The sequence below is a fragment of the Pan paniscus genome, chromosome 1 (genome assembly GCF_029289425.2).
Source record: "Pan paniscus chromosome 1, NHGRI_mPanPan1-v2.0_pri, whole genome shotgun sequence".
In the NCBI taxonomy this organism is placed as follows: domain Eukaryota; kingdom Metazoa; phylum Chordata; class Mammalia; order Primates; family Hominidae; genus Pan; species Pan paniscus.
Genome location: NC_073249.2, coordinates 74,335,569 through 74,354,194, shown reverse-complemented (window position 1 = coordinate 74,354,194; position 18,626 = coordinate 74,335,569). Strand labels below are relative to the sequence as shown.

At 43.9% G+C, this 18,626-nt stretch overlaps 1 protein-coding gene across 3 annotated transcripts in view; it reads right to left on the bottom strand.

Moving 5' to 3' along the window:
* TNR (tenascin R) overlaps positions 1-18,626 on the bottom strand; it is a 430,410-nt gene that overhangs the window by 62,343 nt on the left and 349,441 nt on the right. For all 3 annotated transcript variants that reach the window (XM_003824687.6, XM_034941169.3, XM_057302028.2), the window contains 4 exons: positions 16,173-16,288; positions 13,686-13,836; positions 8,429-8,698; positions 1,945-2,130 (listed from right to left, as the gene is read on the bottom strand). In XM_003824687.6, coding sequence (XP_003824735.1) covers positions 1,945-2,130; positions 8,429-8,698; positions 13,686-13,836; positions 16,173-16,288 — 723 coding nt within the window. The remainder of the gene's footprint in view (positions 1-1,944; positions 2,131-8,428; positions 8,699-13,685; positions 13,837-16,172; positions 16,289-18,626) is intronic.

Genomic DNA, 18,626 nt, shown 5'->3' with positions numbered 1-18,626 from the left:
TCCTTGCTGTGCCTTTAGGAGTGCGTCTGTCTGGAAAAGGCATTTATTATATTTACTTTAACTGGCTGTGTTTGGCAAGGCGGTCTGGGATTTCAACTTGGGAGGAAAACTGCTTTGATTATACTGCCCTTGTTTACCGTATGCACTCTTTGCTGTGTATCCCTTGTCTATCAAGACAGCAAATACTTTTGCAGGAATCCAAGACACAAATTAAACAAAATCTCTGTCTGTGAGCACATTGGCAGCTCCTGGTCCATGACTGTTCTGCACAGCATCTCCTTTATCTGAAAACCACACCCCCATTTCCAGTCTTCTACTCTTTGGTGAGTTTGGGAAGGGAGGTTTTCTTGGATGGGTGAGCCAGAGGCCCCAGGAGTGGTGTTGCCTGGGTCTCACACTCCCAGGGGACAGGGAACACTTCCCAGCCAGGTATCATGGTGACCGAGGACACTGCCTTAGTCCATGTCATCATCATCTCCCTTTGACTCCAGCAGCAGCCTCCTAACCAGTCTTCCTGCCTCTGACCTTGCCCTTCTCTGTACAATCCAGTCATTACATCACCTTATTTAAAATCTTTCAATGACTCTCTGTTGCCCTCAAGAATAAACCCAAACTTTTCATAGGGTGCATAAGGCATGACTTGGCTCTCATTTTATCAGTGAATTCTTGCAATCCATGCCCAAGTCATAGTGAACTTCTGCAGTTTCATTCATTCATTCATTCATTCAGGAAATGGTGAACCCTGAGATTCAATGATGAGCAAAACCAAATATGGTGCAATGTTCACAGAGATTTAGGTGTAGGGTGGAGACTGACAGTCAAATAATCATGCCACACATGTAAAATGATAACCTGAGGAGTGCTAAGAAGTGAGTGGAAACTGGCAAGACGAAGCTGCCGGACAGAATGAATGGAACTCTCTCAGGAACAATATCAAATTTGACCACTAAAGCTCCCTAAAGTGGGGAGTAACCTGGGAGTGGAAAGGGAAGCCTGCATTGGCTAGATGAAGAGGTTCCCATCAGGCAGAGGGAACAGCATTTGCCAGTCCTATATAGCAGGAGGGAAAACGTATTTGAGAAATGGAAAGAAGCAGACTCGTGGGCCTGGAGCCCAGAAAACATCAGGGGACATGGGTGGGAGATGAGCCTGGAGAGGGCAGGGGAAACCAGGCAGGGCCTGGTGTCCACACTAAGGGTCTGGGCTTATCCTAAGAGCAGTGGGAAGTCCCTGGAATATCTGCACAGTGCAATGGCATAATCAAAAATGTACTTTGAAAAAGTCACTGGAAGGCCAGGTGCAGTGGCTCACACCTGTAATCCCAGCACTTTGAGAAGCCGAGGTGGGCGGATCACCTGAGGTCGGGAGTTTGTGACCAGCCTGACCAACATGGAGAAACCCTGTCTCTACTAAAAACACAAAATTAGCCGGGCGTGGTGGCAGATGCCTGTAATCCTAGCTACTAGGGAGGCTGAGGCAGGAGAATCGCTTGAACCCGGGAGGCAGAGGTTGCAGTGAGCCAAGATTGCACCACTGCACTCCAGCCTGGGCAACAAGAGTGAAACTCTGTCTCAAAAAAAAAAAAAAAAAAAAAGTCACTGGAGGAGGTGTGAAGAGTGGGCCAGGAGACAATGTGAGGGGGTTATTGCAGTGGTTAAGATAATAGATGAGAACCTGGGAGACAGAGGTTGCAGTGAGCTGAGATTGTGCCACTGCACTCCAGCCTGGGTGACAGAGAGATTCCGTCTCAAAAAAAGGAGATGTTAGTAGCTTAGAACAGGTGATGGCAGTACAATGGATAGTACTAGACATATGTGCTAGGCACTTAAGAGATGAGATCAATAGGAATTGGCCATGAGTTTGTAAGGTGTGTAGGTTGGGGAGACAGCTGTGAGGGTATAGACTCAGCAACCAGCATAACCCCAAGAGATAGGTCTTACTCACCTGCTAGGGTGGCCCTGGTGGTTGGACCAATGCCCTTGGGGACCAGTACCTCATGATATTGCTCACCCGCCAGGGTGCTGTACACAACCTTGTACTCCTGAACTTCGGCTTCACTGTTATCCCACTCGAGGTCAAGGCTGGTTGCTGTGCGAGAACCAACTCGCAAGTTCTTGGGGGCATCGATCTCTAAAAATAGACAGACATCACCAACATCGCACATGATAATGTAATGTACATTTGTGGTGCATCTTGAACTCTGAAAAGATTGGTGGTGATAGCCCACACCGCCTGACCCTCTGGCTCACATTTGAATGAACACTGTGGCTACCCTTAGCTTTTTGGTCTGCCGTGACAAATTCCTTGGGCAGGTTAGAGTGATACTTGGGAGCTGAAGATCAATACACTTTATGCGTCTCCCATTTCCATTCAAGAGTTCCAGTGGCATTCTAGAAACTTTAAAAGGAACCAGTCAACATCATAAGCTTAAAAACAAAACAAGGGAAACCCCAGGAGGAGAAAATCAGAGCCAGCTCCTGAGTGATGGAGATGGAATAGAACAATATCAAATTTGACCACTAAACAAAAAGAAGACTGTTGATTTCAAGGTTTTGAAGTGTAAGGTGCCTTCCTCTGTGTTTACTTGAATAAATACAGCTGTAAAGGTAAGACATATATGGAGGATGTGATGTAGCAGAAATAATATAGGCTTTGGAGTCAGGCTTCCGTTTGATCCCCAGCTCTGACATCTTTGGTAATGGAACCATGAGCAAGTCTTTTAACCCTGCTTGGCCTTGATGGCCACCTCTGTAAAAGGGGCAAATCATACCAACATTTTCAGGTTGTTGCATGGATTAGGCAATCCATGGGCATCTGTACAAAAATAGGTGCCCAGCGCCTGTAGTCCCAGCTACTTGGCAGGCTGAGGCAGGAGAATGGTGTGAACCCAGGAGGTGGAGCTTGCAGTGAGCAGAGATCATACCACTGCACTCCAGCCTGGGCCACAGAGCGAGACTCTGTCTCCAAAAAAAAAAAAAAAAAAAAAAAAAAGGTGCCCAAGGCCTGGGCTGGCTTCCTGTTGCCTCTGAAGCTTTTCCTGAGTTCCATCAACCACAATGCTTGTTCTCTGCAGTTGCCACAAAGAGACGACGGGGACACTGCTTTTTTTCTCCCAGGACTGGCTAACTCCTCAAGCTGCTTTGGGCAGAAACAGCATAAACAACTTGCAGTGCAATAACGTGCTGCCCAGAACAACTGCCACTTAAAACGTTTAAAATAGTTCTTGCCTTTGACACTTGAATTTAACTTTGGAGTGAACTAGCCATTCATTCTGAGAAAACCTCGAGTGGACTGTTTTAATTTGCAAAAGCAAGGCAAGTTTCCACCAATTTTTCTTGTGGAAGACTGAAATGCCGTGAATCAATGTGAGCGCAGAGGCTTTGGAGTGAGAAGTGTTCTGTTTAGTGATGTAAATTGGGTGAATCTTTTAGCAGATTTATGTCTCTGCAGCTTGTTTTCCTGAGAAATTCTTCCTCACTCACTGTACTTTAGCTTGCCAGATACTATGTATTCTTGACGTGTTATGTGTGTTATTTCTCCAGCAGTTGGATGGAGAGAGGAGCTTGGATAGAGAGGCATGTGGAGGAACACCTGCCCCTGCATTGTTGCCCCTAAATTTCATGCATGAGGAGAAGCTGGGCAAAGGGACTGGACTGGGCTTGGGGTGTGCAGCTAGAACTGAACTGGAGCAAAATTAATTTAGGTTTAGGGTTAAGGTTGAGACTTCTACCTAGTGCTCTTCACAACTAAAAACCCAGGCCTTGGAAATGTTAAACTATGGTTTTTGTTGTTGTTGTTGTTGTTTTGTATTTTTGATCATAGGGGTTGTGGTCTGTAGATTAAGGGGAAGTGTTGTCTCTGAAGGGACCAGACACCTCCAATGTCAATGATCCTGAAAGAAGTCAATCCTGAGAATGAGGTCTGGAAAGGTGGTTGTTAGAGCTAGGACAAGGTGAAATTGTTTGCTCCCTCTGGCCTTGAAGTCTGACCTCTAGGAGACTGGGGCCACCAAGGGCACCCCTGTAGGTGGGAGCTGTTCCCTGCAACGTCAGCAAGTCAAGAGCGAGGCAAAGACAGATGTCTAGTGGAGGCTGTGTGGAGAGACTTGAGACTATGGAATAGACATATCTAGCCTCTAAAACATAAATTAGATTAAGTAATTCCCTTGCTTAAAACTTTCCTGTTGCTTCCTTTTACAAACTCCTAATTGTAGCCAGCAGGGCTCTGAGTGATCCGGCCCTGCCTGCTTCTCAGATATCTCCATGTACGACTCCTAAACTTATTCATTGCGCTCTAGCTATATTGCTTTTTTTCTGCTCTTGAAACTCATCAAGCTTATTCTTACCTCAGGACCTTTGCACTGGCTTCTGCCTTTGCCTGGAACGTTCTCCAGATCCTCACATGGCTTAGGTCATCTAGGTCTCAGTTAAAACGTCACCTTTTCAGAGAGGCCTTTTCAAACTGCTTGATTCAACATGGCCACGCTTCTGTACCGTTTATTTCACTTTTCATTATAGTACTCATAATCAAAATAATTTTGGGTGTTTATTTTCTTCTGCCTTGTCCAGTTTCTCCACTGGAATGTAATTCATGTGAACCAGGATCTTGTCTATCTGTTTATTCTGTAGCCTCAGTGCCTAGAATAGTGCTTGGCACCTGGTAGGTGTTCGATAAGCACACATCAAGTTGTAGAAAAGTCCTGTTAAATATTTCAGCTGTGGAGCATTGAGAATGCTTGGGGTGAGAAGGTGCAGAAAAAAGGATAGCTTTGACTGAGGGTGCTGGTCTTGTATGAGCAGGAAGTCCTACCCTGCTCTTTGCAGCCAGATTCTTGGCTGAGGTGCAAGTGCCATCCAGGTTGAAATTGTGAAAGAATTTCCTGAAGAGTCCTAGAGCAGCATCACTGCCAAGCAGGTAGGGGCTTGAACTGTTGGGACTTGGAAGTTCCTATTAGTTTCCCAGGGCTGCCATAACAAGGTACCACCAACTAGATGTCTTAAATAATATAAATTATTGTCTCTCTGGGCACAGTGGCTCACGCCTGTAATCCCAGCACACAGGGAGTCCGAGGCGGGCAGATCATGAGGTCAGGAGATCGAGACCATCCTGGCTAACATGGTGAAACCCCGTCTCTACTAAAAATCCAAAAATTAGCTGGGCATGGTGGCAGGCGCCTGTAGTCCTAGCTACTTGGGAGGCTGAGGCAGGACAATCGCTTGAACCTGGGAGGCGGAGGTTGCAGTGAGCCGAGACCATGCCACTGCACTCCAGACTGGGTGACAGAGTGAGACTCCATCTCAAAAAAAAAAAAAGAAAAAATTATTGTCTCACAGACTCAAGGTACAGGTGTCAGTAGGGCTGCTTCCTTCTGAGGGCTGTGAGCGAGAATCTGTTGCATGCCTCTCCTAGCTGCTAGTGATTTGCTGGTGATCTTTGGCGTTTCTTGGCTTCTGGAAGAATCAAGAATCATTCTGATCTCAGCCTTCATCTTCACTATGGTGTTCTTCTTGTGGGCATGTCTGTCTCTGTGCCCAAATTTCCCCTTTCTATAAGGACACATTCATATTGGCTTAGGGCCCACTCTAATGACCTCATGTTAACTGATGATCTGCAAAAACTCTATATCCAAATAAGGTCACATTCACAGGCATCAGGATCAGGACTTCAACGTATTTTTAAGGAGCACAATTCAACCTATAATAGCAATAAAGAGAAATCTGGAGTATTCAGGTCAAAACAGCAGCCTCTGGTTGACCAGATGCCCTGGTGACTGTGCTTGGAACCTTGAGGGATCTGCTTAAAGAGAAGGCCTCCAGAGGAGAGAAATGGTGCCAGGAGTTCCCTCTTGAGGGCAGCTGAAACCAGAGCTGCTGAGGGCAGGGAGGGGTTTTGGAGATTGGCCTCTGGGTTTTCTAGGCTGGCTTCTCTCCAATCACCGGCCGTGGTGCACTTTGTTCAGGGTTCTTTCCTTTTCAGAACAGCTCTAAGACCCAAGCAAATATCCACTCACCATGCAGCAAGCAAATCTCTGCTTTAATTGCCTGTGCAATTAGTGCACTCCTAGTGTCGGAGCCATCACCTGGAAAAGCACTTTGGTTAATTTGAATTTAAGCGGAGCTCTGAAATGACTGAGGGCCTCATCATGAGGGTCTGGGTACCCTCTCATCATTTAACTGGCACCTGCCAACCCAGGCCTGGAGAATCTGTCTGCAGTGCTGTTTGCATCTCCCCATCCCTTCTTTCCCCTCACCCTCCTCCAGCAGAGGGGAGCATATTTGAGGTGTAGGGTGAGGCTGTATTGAGAAGTCAGCCGCCTGACAGCTGCCAATCCACCAGGCAACCGGAAACAGAAAGCCATGTAGCAATGAACTGAAACTCATGGGGAGCTCCTAGGAGGCAGAATGTAATTGTCTTGATCAGAATTTTCCTGGGCCACCAGCCAATCCTGCTTCCATGTTGTCGACCTGAACACCAAGAATTTGTTTTTCATCATGCTGCTCAAGAGCTCTCCTCTCCTTTTTGCCACTTCAAACTTCTTATCGGAGCAGAGCACAAAGAAACCACTTTTCAAACAAAACTATCTTGAAATTAAGAAAAGGATGCAGGACTCGTTGTCCACAGAAGATACCACCCCCCTGAGCAAGTGGTATTGTGGGGGTGGGAAATGAGAAGCTGACCTAGAATTAACCAAGAAGGGACATGAGCATCTTTGGCTAAATGAGGAAGCAGAAGGGAAGAGAAATGGGCAGAATTTAGTTCATTGTTTCAAGATGCACATTCGGTCACTCCGGATTCCAAGATATGTTCAGTAAAAATCCCACTGGGCATCCCCTGGGTGAGAGGGTGGCATCTGGCCCAGGCACTACAGAGAAAACCTACAAGGGTCTTTTTCAGAAATAAACTTTGCCTTCTCCATTTTGTCAGTGTCTGTACTTGCTCCTTTTTAAGGGGGAAGCTTTTCCCTGCCCTTGATGTTTCCTTCCTAAGGCTCTTGTCTCTCTTTTGCTGGAGAAAATGAGCTTACCTAAATGGTGAGTTTTGCAGCAAGGCCTGGGCATTGCCCTTCTGTTCCCCTCTCTCGTGGGACAGGCTGTTCCAAGGGTTCAGGCACCTACTTGTTCCTCTATGCTGTAAGTCCTAACCTGGATAGTCTCCCAATTTCTGCCATATGGAGAGACTTGCCTAGGTCCACAGTGGCCGTCCAGTTTGCAAACCCATCTGGCCATGACACTAAGTTACATGCTGCAATCTAGGGGACATTTTGGTGTCCATCTGTTTCACTTTTTCCCTTATTTATCAATTGATTTTAAACCCAGTGGAACACAGGGGTGTTATTTATTTATTGAATCTTCTTGAAAACCCTGGACTCATTCCATTCTGTAGCAGGCTCTTATGCCACAGTCTAAGGTAGAATTCTTGAATTAGTGATTCTCCAACTTTATCCCATCTGAAGATGCTGGTTCTTAGATCTTACAGATGTTATCAGTTTTCATTGATCCCTGGGTCAACTTGGAGTTGGCAGAGATATTATTTGACATGTGACCACCCCAAGGCAAAGAGGATGAGACTGAGAATCCAGAAGACAGACACAATCACTAATCTGATCACAGGCCCTTATTGACCCAATGAGGGTGCCAGAAAGCCTGTCCTTTGGATGGTGCCTGTCCTACTAGCCCACTAGCTGGCCAGACTGATGGGCACTGAGAGAGTCAGGGAGCAAGTCACCCCGAGGTCTGGCCTTTCCCAACTGTTGGCAAAGCTCTTTAAGAGTCCCGATGGCCTTGAGAATGTGGGGGTGGGTGGTAATCAAAGCAAGGCAGGTTTTATATGGGCTTTATGAACTTCCTGTCTGTGGGAGTCAGCCTCATACTAGCCTTACTGCTAGTGCTTACAAACGGGAAGGTGAGTCACAGAATTGGTCAGAAGTTCTGCTTAGAGTTGTACAGGCTGGGCTTAGCATAATGCCAATGCACATCATCATGGTGGTGTAGTCATTGTAGGTTTATAGAATTATTATGATAATTTCCAGCAAATGGTAAGAATGTGTCTTGAGAAAGAGACACCTTTCCTGAATTCTCACAAAATTTCCATTTGGACTAGCGATATGGATGCTTACATGTGTTCAAGGCAAACTTGTCATTTTACAAATGGGAAACCTGAGGCCCATAGTGGAGAAGGATTTATATCAAGCACAGATCTGGCTGCCAGTAGAGGTAGGATGGGAAGCTAGTATTCCTCTCCTAGTGAGGGAGCGCTGCTTTTCCTGTATGCTGGAAACCTCTTGCTTCCTTCTCGCGGTGTCTATGACAAGGCCAATGCTCTGACACACCTTGCCTCATTCCTAATACTCCTCTTGCTGTGATGACACCACCGGTTGGCTCCACCCCTCTTTCCCTCCTTGTGCCTCTCTCCCCCACCGCAGCCTTACCTGTTGTGAACTGAGTGGTGGCAGAATCGCTCTCGTTGGTCCCTCGGACGGCACTGACTGACACCTCGTAGCGGGAGCCAGGCCGCAGGGCCTGCACTGAGTATTGGCTCAGGGGAGGCTGCAGCCGGAAGGTGGTCCTCCCACCTTCCCCGCCCACCAGGCCATATTTCAAAAGAATGAAATCGACTTTGGCTCGAGGGGGAATCCACTCCACAAAAGCCACGGTGTCCGAGACATCTCGAACCAGGATCTGCGTGGGGCCGTCAATGACTGAGTGAGAAGGATCAAACAGAACAAAAAGTTTGAATGAGAAATAAGCCTTGGGTGTCAGCTCTCTCTTTTCCTCCTTATGGAAGTCTGGTCAGTCAGAGAGAGGATGGGTATTGTTACTGCATTTTACAGATGAGGAAAATGAGACACAGTAAGATGAATATCTTTCCTGAGTACATGCAGTTTGCCTTGGTTCCCCTGAATTTTGGTCTAACTGCTCTTTTACCAGGCTGTAGTTTCCAGGTGATGGCACTTCCCAGTCTGGGCAGGGGAAGGGCACTTGCTGGCTTGAAAGAGTCAGCCCTGTTTCTTTCTGGAGGTCATGGGATAGGGAATTGAGAACTGGGTTTCTGGCGTGTGTCTGCCACTCAGCTCTCACCTTCTTTGAGCCCTGAGGAAAGACCTAGGAAATGACCAGCCCGCCTAAACATCCAAGACTTCCAGATTGGTTGCCAAAGAGGTCATCATGAGTATTTAAAAGATGTCCCTGCTCAGCCACTCTAACAGCCCAGTCAACACAGTTGCTAAGACCATTTAAAAACCAACAGACATTTGCATTTGAGGACATGAAACATGCCTTCTGGGTAAACTTGCTTCTCTGGATAAAAGGATAAAAAGGACCCCAGCTTCGGAACAGCCTCTTACGGGTCATTTTTCTCCATCTGTTCTTGCATATTTCTACAGCAGAAGGGCATTGCAGTCACCTCTTCCAGGTTCTCCAGTGTATGTCCCTCATAAGCCCTGGCCTCTGGCACTGTGCAGGTCAGGGCAACACCTGGAAAGCTGGTTGATTTCCTGCAGAGCCCACCAGCTGTGGCTCCAGCACCCACTTGAGGTTCTGTTCATACTGAATTAGATAATGGGGAGGTGAGGGAATGTAGAAGGAGAAAGAAAAAGAAACAGCCAAGTGAGGAGAATAGGAAATGGTCTTCTCTACTTCTCATGGGATGTCTGCATGGCCAACATGCTCTTGCCTCCATGTTTTCATTTATTATTGGGGCTACACCCTTCTGGCTGGAGCTGATTATTAATGTTAATATTCTTTAAGGATTTGGAACTAAAACCAGAACTCTGGTTCTCTAATTAGCCTGTGTTGGACCGTGCAGAGCCAGGGCTGGTGTGGCCATTTTCTACCATTCTGATACTGATATAGAAAACATTTGATCTGGAGAAAAGGGGGAAGAGGGAGAAAAGGAAAGAGGGAGAGAGAAACCAGTGGCCATGCAGAGCTTCTAGAAAGATATATGGAATAACTTGATTCCTGATGTTCCATTTTCTGGTGCAAGTCTTTTGTGAGGCCCAGATGCATTTCTGGTCCTGGGATTCCCATGAGGCACTCTATGTCCTTCCAGTAAATTCTCTCTTTTGCTTCAGCTAGTTTAAGTAAGTCTCTCTTCCTTGTTACTGGAGAGCCTTGGCTAAGACTTGTTTCTAACCAGTCCACTCTGGCCCACCTCCTACTCTGTCTCCAGAATGAAGTTTCTCCCTCAGGGCCGTCTTAGGCTGACCTTGAGCCTTTCAGTTTTTCAAGGTTGAGCCTTTCCCTGGGTACCCCTCCCTCTTTCCGGGTCTTAGCCTAGTCCTGTCCTCTCTTAAGCTGCTTAGGGCTTTTGGTCCAGCACCAGCTAAAATGAAAATCACCAGACCACTTGGGTGCCACCTGGTTTGGACTTAAAATGAAGTCCTGGTTTTCATATTTGAGGTAGTAATGTGATTTAACAGAATATATCCAGTTTCTTTTCAGCATGCTGCACTTGGTGGTTTTAGATAACTTAGGCCTTTTACATTTAATTTAAATTAATTATGAAACGGGGGAAGTGGCCTCCTAGTTGCTGTGTAAGCATGATATCTGAAGCATAGTAGACACTCAGTAAATGTGTGTCGAGTAAATGAAATGAATGGAAAATCTTCTTTATCCATGAGAAAGAAGGGGAAGCATTTCAATAAACTGGAGCTTTTTGGAAAAAAAAAAGTGTCAGGGAAATGCAACTGACCACAAAAAGCTTTTGTCCTTCAACTCTTTAAATCCAGAAAACCCGAATCATAGTGGATTGAACATATTAAAATGTGATTATGTAGCGCAGAGGGTTTTAGCTGTGGGAGGTCTTGTAATTTGCATTCACAAAATGGCCTGCCTAGAAGAAGGCAGCCTGAGTGCCTGATGAGGACACAGAGCTTCGCAGTAGGGGGTTGGTGTAGGTCAGACCTTAGCAGAAGGAAATAATTAAACAATCGTTTCCTAAAAACAGCACACAGGATTGGGAGCCAACCGTCTATTTTGTAGCCACTCTTGGATTCTGCCCTTTGTTGGCCACTTGGTAGCAATGTTCCATTCCAATCAAGGAGGTATCAACATGCTTTCAGCTTTGGTCCTAATTTCTAAACAAACACAATCCCTGCTCAAAAAGTAAACTGGAATAAATGTCTTTCCATTTCTTCATGACTCTGTAGATGATGCCAAAATATTAAGGACATTTTTTCTTAAATGAAAATAATTCTGCCTAGCTTTACCACAAATTTCTAGATCTGGAATTTTAATTTTAATCTTAAGGAACTGCCAAACCAAAAAATACTGCAAATGTTATAAGAATGTGGTTTGACTATAAGGCAAAGTTGGACTACCTTCTCCATGTTCTGTCAATATTCTAGGATAAAAATATTCTTCAACTGCAATGTTTTCTATCCTCTTATGAACCATCTTCTCCTTTTAGCCTTTTGTCTTTTACTAATACTTTCTTAATATCAAATCACAGGAATAACTTGGGCACCTTGTAACATTTCATATCAGAAGAGGAGAAGCTGCACCTGCTATTGTTGGGCTCATCACACGACACCCCAAAATTTGGCACCTTGGTGTGCTGAGTACTTTGAATTAAAGAGGAATGAAAGAGCCTCAGAAACAGCCCTGGAAGCAAGCAAGGTCTTTCTGACCATCTGCAGTCCTCCCATCTCCTGACCCTTCTTCTCCCTTTGAAGTGATTCACAGAAATCAGAATTCCTCTTCCTCAGGGCAGGTAATAGAAACTAGAACTCCTTTTCCCCAAAGCAAGCCATAAAACCTAGAAAGGTAACTTTTTCCCTCCTCCCTTCTCCCTTGAGGACCCTCATTCCAGTGAGGTCTTGTCCCACAGAGGAGGTGGAGAAGAAATGCTTCACAGAGAGGCCAAGAAGAATCTGGGCAGACAGGCCTTGCTGGGTCTCCCCCTTAGACTATTACCATTAGATCATAGCCATTTGTCCAATTACGTTTCTACATGGCTGTCCATTCTTCCTCAAACCTAAGCGTAAAAACAGACAATTTCCCCCAGGTCTTTGGGTCTTCATTTCTGAAGGCTCTTTTGTCATGTGAAACTTTGATTAAATAAATTTGTTACACTTTCTCTTGTTAACCTGTCTTTTGTGATAGCAGTGTTGTTGTGATGCTTATATGATGGGTGAGCAAGGGCATCACACCTTTCTGCCCCCAAGTTATCGAAGGTCAACTCTTCAGGTTACAGCATAACCTTGGAGCTGTGGAAAACCTCAGCCACCGGTCTTCTGGAGGGATTCCTACAGAGCACTTTAGCTTTTATGGTTATGGGGTTTCTTCTAAAACTTACTATTTAGAGCAGAACAATGGTTTGAAAGCTTTTTGGGTGGTAAACTTATTTTTTAAAGGACAAAAATCTTAAATGGATGTACAAAATATAAAACAGATCAAAGTGGAGCCGTCCTGGTTGGAGGCATGAAAGAGGGAGTAATTAGAGGTCTGGCTTTCCACTGGATTCTAGCCTCAAGGCACTGCCATAGAACCTTGGTGCACTAATGGAACACAAGCTACTGCCACAATAGTTCTGAACCAACGTTTTCTAAACTGAGCTTAAGCCTCGGCACCTGATGCTGTTTGGTTTGGATTCAGTAGCAGAGCATGAATCACTAATCTATAAATGTGGTCTCATTACATTGTGTTGTGGTTCTCATCTCTGGTCAACTCAGCCTTTTGTCCTGGACTTAAAACTGGCTTTCTGGTACATCAATTTCTGTTTATGAAAAACACATAAAGCTGTACCAATAGTCACCTATCTCAATTTCTGTTACTGACAGAGAAAGTTGCTTAGCCTCTGAGTTTCAGCTCCATCAACAATAAAACGAGAACCAAAACTTATGCCAGATGCTATTTATAACTTTCGAGACATTCTTGATGAGGACACACACACATTTATACATCACAATAGCTAATTTACAGCATTGAAGTTGAACACTCTTTGTTAGCTGAGGATACAATAAGGTAAAATATGACAATTAATGAGTCAATCCTGGAAATATAATAATCTTGAATGAGGTGATCTGTGGGGATGAAATAATAATAGACTTAAGCCATCACCTTGAACAGTGACCCAACCCATACCTACTTATTTTTGAATGACTTATTTCCTACCACTTTCACTTCTGAGTATGTTCTGAGTATATGTGCGTATACCAAGTATTGAGCACTCACTCTCATCAGCACAGAGCTGATTGCTTTGTGTGCTTTATCTAATTCCATCCTTATATTAACTTAATAAAGAAGGTATTCTTGTTTATCATAAATTATTCTTGCTTATCTTGTAAAATAAATTGAAGTTTGGGAAGGTTCAGATGACTTTCTCCAAATATCATCATAGGTAAGAGTCAGTCAGCTCTTGCTGCTTCCAAAGATCATTGACACCAGAGGCTGACAAATGAGGCTTCTTCATGAGTAAGATCAGCATAAATACAATGGAAATATTAAAAAAGAATTGTCTCCATGAAACACTCTCCCAAATGTCAGTATTTGTAAGGATGAGTAATAGGGAAGATGATGAGCTAAGCATCTGGTAGAGTAGCTCCATTGCCAGGTACCAGAATTGTCCCAGCTCTAGGAGAAATTCTAGCACCTCTGTTGTCTCTCCACTCCTTGGGCAATTCTGTGGTTCTTTTCCAAGTGACCTAGTAGGCAGCTCTAGGGAGAAGGGTTGGAGGCACTCACCTGTGGAGACGCTGGCCGAGGTAGGGGGGCTGCGGGCCTGTTCTTTCAGAGCCACCACATTGACAATGTATTCCTCTCCAGGCTTTAGTCCTGTCTGGTTAAATGACGTAACATCGCTGGGGACCTGAGCAATCACTCCCCCTTCATTGTTCTGGACAGTGGGGAGAAGCAGAGAGCAAAAGAGAAAAGTCACTGGGAGAGAAATCTGATGAGAGAAAGATAAAGGTGTGGAATACTAATTGTGGATTGTGAATTTAAAATGGAGGCGATGTCTCTTTCCTCCATGCTGACAGCTGAGTATCTGGGGCCAGAAATAACTCCCCATAGACTCCATAAGAATGACACCACCCTACGAGGATTTGGCAAATGGAGGATCAATTTTTAAGAACATTTCTTTGGCCACTCCTGAGTTTGCTGAGTTTGCCAATAAAAATTAGTCACGAGGGGGTGCAGATTGGCTCTTGCCAAAGATCAAATGTTTGATGGTTACGGTTAACATTCATCAGAGGTTTTTGGCATTTATCGTAATGAACATGCCCCCGGCTATTTAGAAGAGGATAGTCATGTGTGTTCGTGTGTAAACATCTTTATATACACACACAACACATTTCAAACTAAGACATTGCTATGAGATAATTGTTTATGAGCCAGAGCTAATATTTTGCTATATCTGGAGTTTCTCATGGTGTTACATTCGGTGTGAATCTGTCGATGTCTTGTTTCCCCTTCACCCAGATGAATTAGGACTCAGTGACACAACCACATATGAAGTACAAAGAAAGGAAAAAGGAAGCTTGAAAAAAGATAATACAAAGAAGAGAAGAAGGAGACAAGAGGGAGAGGGAATGAGAAAGAGTAACCTGACGAAATTGAATCTAGGATTTATTATCTATCTTTCTATCTTATCGTTCCCTCTCTCTCTTTCCCTCCATATACTTTCTATGAGTGTCCTTAGAAACGGAGGAGACAAGAGGGCCTCTTTTGGAGGGCATTGCCATTCTCCCCTATTCTTTGGCCTCTATTTATGGTACCCAGCGTGCCTTATATGTAATATACAGTCATACTCTTATAAATCAGTGTGATGAATGCTCCCCAGTGGCCTCAACCTACACATCACAACAGTTATTAAACCATGTGGCCATGCATTTGACCTTGGCATTCCCTGGTCAGCCTCTCTTTTAATTAGAGTTTTACATACGGGGTATAGGTAACAGGAGAACCTGGCATAATTTTTCTTCCTGAAAAACATTGGTAGCAATGTTCCATTCCAATTGACATGATCGTTTCAATTGTTATGTAACTCAATTGCCACATTTTATTTATCATTTTAACTCAAATAGGACAAATTTGTATAGATGTCTGTTTAGATTTATTTACCTTGCTGTGATGTGACTATGACTGTAAATAAGAAAATGGGGCATACAGATTTAGTGAACAGAGCCCCGGGATAGGTGGTGGAGACCCAGGTACTCGTTTTAAGCCTGTCACCAACTAGCTGTATGATGTCCTTCAAGTTTTCTGAATCGTAGTGTCTATAAATTAAACTAAACTAGATGTAAAATGAGGGGTCGTACCTGTGAACTTGAAGGTCTTTTGTAACTCCAACAGTTCACAGCTCTAAGAATTTTGAAGTAAAAGAATGGTGAAATCATGGTCTTGTTAGCCAAAAATGTGTCATTTGTCATTAAGTCTGATGAATGGCTAAAAAATGTTCTTTGATGTTGAAGAATAAAGACAGAGGGAAGGAGTATAATTGAACTTTATATCCTCATGAGTGGTACAATTAGGGAGGACATTGGTATGGTCAACAAATTCTGGAAATTTAGAGCCAGGCATGCACCTGTGGCAATTCGGAAAAGTTAGTTTTAGAATTAAGAAAATAAATAAAATACTGCTTTAGAGAGTAGAAAGGAATCTTAGGATACTTTAAAAGTCATAGACTAATAAAAAAGTTGCTAAATGAATAGGATACAAATGTATTATGAATAATCCAGGAGAGCCAAGGTGTTTTGTTTTATGTCTGTAACCTTTAGGGATTGATGCCATGCAAGCTGACTTTTCTGTGGTGCATCTGTCTGCACAGAATGAAGCTTTTGGCTGATTATGTGACGGATTCAGCCTGGCTTTTCTTATGTCCTAAAGAGAAGCCTCAATTTTTTGAGGGTCTGGTTTTCATGCTCACCAAAACTATGGCTCATCAGACCCCAGAGTTATCTCAGCAGAGAGCTGGAGCTGGTGGCTGCTTCCCACATCCTCTGTTCTGCAAGGCCAGGGTGCCATGCTCGGGGTTACTCTTGTCAGCAGGTCATTACCACATATTTGTCACAGAAATGTTCTATATCCCAGACACCCACAACATGCCATTTTGTGTCTTTAATGGCATGGAGAGAGATATTGGGTAGCACTTTCCTTGCTGCCCCTGATTCCAAGCTAAAGGTACAAATATTCCAAATAAGTCTGTTTGGCAGTGTAACAGGTGAGTGTTACCTTTGGAATGAAGCTGATTTCCCACCCATCGAAGGAAAATGAGAAGGGCTCCCACTGCACTTCCACGGTGGTCTCTGTGATCGTCTTAAATTGTAGCCCTTGAGGAGTGGAGAGATCTGGAACACAGCAATGTAGGTGACAATGTCACGGCTAACCCTTGGGACAGACAGCATTGCCTGGTGCTTTGTCTTGGTGAACTCCCTCCACGCCATGGGCCTGGTGGTGTCTGGTGGACAATCCCAATCTTACTCCAGACACAGTGAGTCCCAGGTGCAGAATCAACCCACCCCATGTGGCTCTAGTGCTCGATGTTGATGGAATACATGAGTTAACTTAAACACAATCTATATAAACAATTTTTAATGCTTTTTATTGCATTAATAGGTTACTATTAAAATGCAGACATCATTTTCCTTTTCTTACTAATGTGGTAGATCTCGGCATATCATATATAGTACAGTGCCTTTTTCAGAGGACTTGAGCAGTATCTTTAGAAGCTTTACAGGACTCCCGGGAGGTACTATGATGGCTTCTATCAGTGTTCTCATTTTGCACACAGGAAAAGAGAGGCACAGAGAAAGCTGGCTAAAGTTGTGGAGCAAACCAGTTTCAGAATTAATACTAGAGTGATTTCCTTGATCATCTGATGCACATTGAGAGTATTTTGTTTAGCTCAAATCACTAAGTCTAGGATGGTCTGAATTTTTCATTTCATGTATCTCCCTCTTTTCCTCCCACCGCCCCTTCTCCCCCAACCACACAGTCACATACACATGCACAGGTTTTGTGAGATGGAAGTGTGCTTGTCCTAATGGAGTTTCAATTATCAGCCCTGAAATATGACAGCATGACTTTTCTCAGTTCTCCAGGAAGCCTGGTCCCATTTTAGCTTTGCCTCTCATGGGCTATTCCCATTGGAAAAAGGACAGATTTTCTCATTCTTCCTGTTTGGAAGAGTTCTCATGCTTCTTGGTTGGAAGGCAGGGCTGACTGCAAACCCACTTGAAGGTGTATCAGGTGGTTTACATGATTTTGTCCTTGTCACCTGGGAGCTTGCCTGAGGGAATGCCCTGAATTGGCATAATAAATGCCACAGGAGATGGAAACCTCATCACTGTGCATGCATGTGGATCAGAGAGGAGACGCTTGGGAGTTAGGCCAGGCACTTAGGGTGGTGACTTATCCCGGAGCAAGGTGGGAAAAGCGGCAGATGGTGACCTGCCTCTCTGCACAATCATTGCAGATATTTAAAACCAGTTCTCAGGCACCAGAGGATTTTTTTTTTTTTAAAAAAGGTCAAATATAAACAGAGATAATTATAGGCATATTAACACAGTCAGCACTCTTCTCATAGCGGAGTCCAAAATTATAGCAGAATTTCTGTCACCTGAAAAGCAAGGGGACAAGATGACTTCTTAAATTCTTTCCCCTCTGCCTGTCTCTATCCTTGCATCCTTCAAAGGTCAATTCAGACCTGGAGCTTCCATGAAGATTTCAAGGCTAACTCTTTCTACCTTGACCTTTTCCTTTTCTGAACTTTTGTGGCATTTGTTACCTGAATACCATCTACCTACACAAAATGGGCTCAGATCTCTTACCCCTTATCTGGTGGTAAGTCCTATTTACTGGCCCGGGGGCTTTCTGAATTCTAGAGGGCTTATGTTTTCATGGTTACTTCTTGTTCCACTTTCTTGGTACTGCTAAAAATCTCTGTATCACTCATACCTCATCTCCTTTGAATGTTCTCTTCTTTCTTCCCAGATTTTAATCAGATACAGCCCCTTTTTCATGATCTCTCCAAAGACTTTCCACATAAGGCACAGAGGCATTTGTGTGCATGCAGGTTTTGCAGTAGACTTGGGGTGATGAGAACTTCTCTTGCCTAAATTATTCTGCCTGGCTTTTGAAATTCTAGACTAAAACAGGCTTATTGTATCAATTTAAGAATTCAGAGGGGTATAAAGAAAAATATAATAATTATTTCCTATCTCCTTCTTATTCTACTCTTTGATGTAGTCAGTGTTAATAATTGGTATGTAATCTTTTATATTTTTCTATGCTTGAACATATACAAAATATAGGTACACACCCACAGAAGTTTCCCTTTATGTATTAAAAAAACTGTTCATTTCTTATGGAGAGCAGTTTAGATTGCTTTCTGTCTCCATCTCTCTCTTTCTTCCCTGTGAATCCTTCTAAACTATGCTCTAGGGCTTCAACTTTTATAACTAAAATGAACTATTAAGATATTTCACTAAACAAAAGACCAGGAGGAAATTATGCCACCTCTCTATCAGGAGAAGGGGATGTTGTCAGCTGTGGTTTTAAATAAGATTTTTTTCTCACTTTGCTATACACTTATGGTCGAGAACACACCATTTAGCACTTGCTTCTTAGAGGTCCTAGTTCATATCTCCTTGTTTTGGATCCCTAACTGATTCAAAGTCTGTAGAT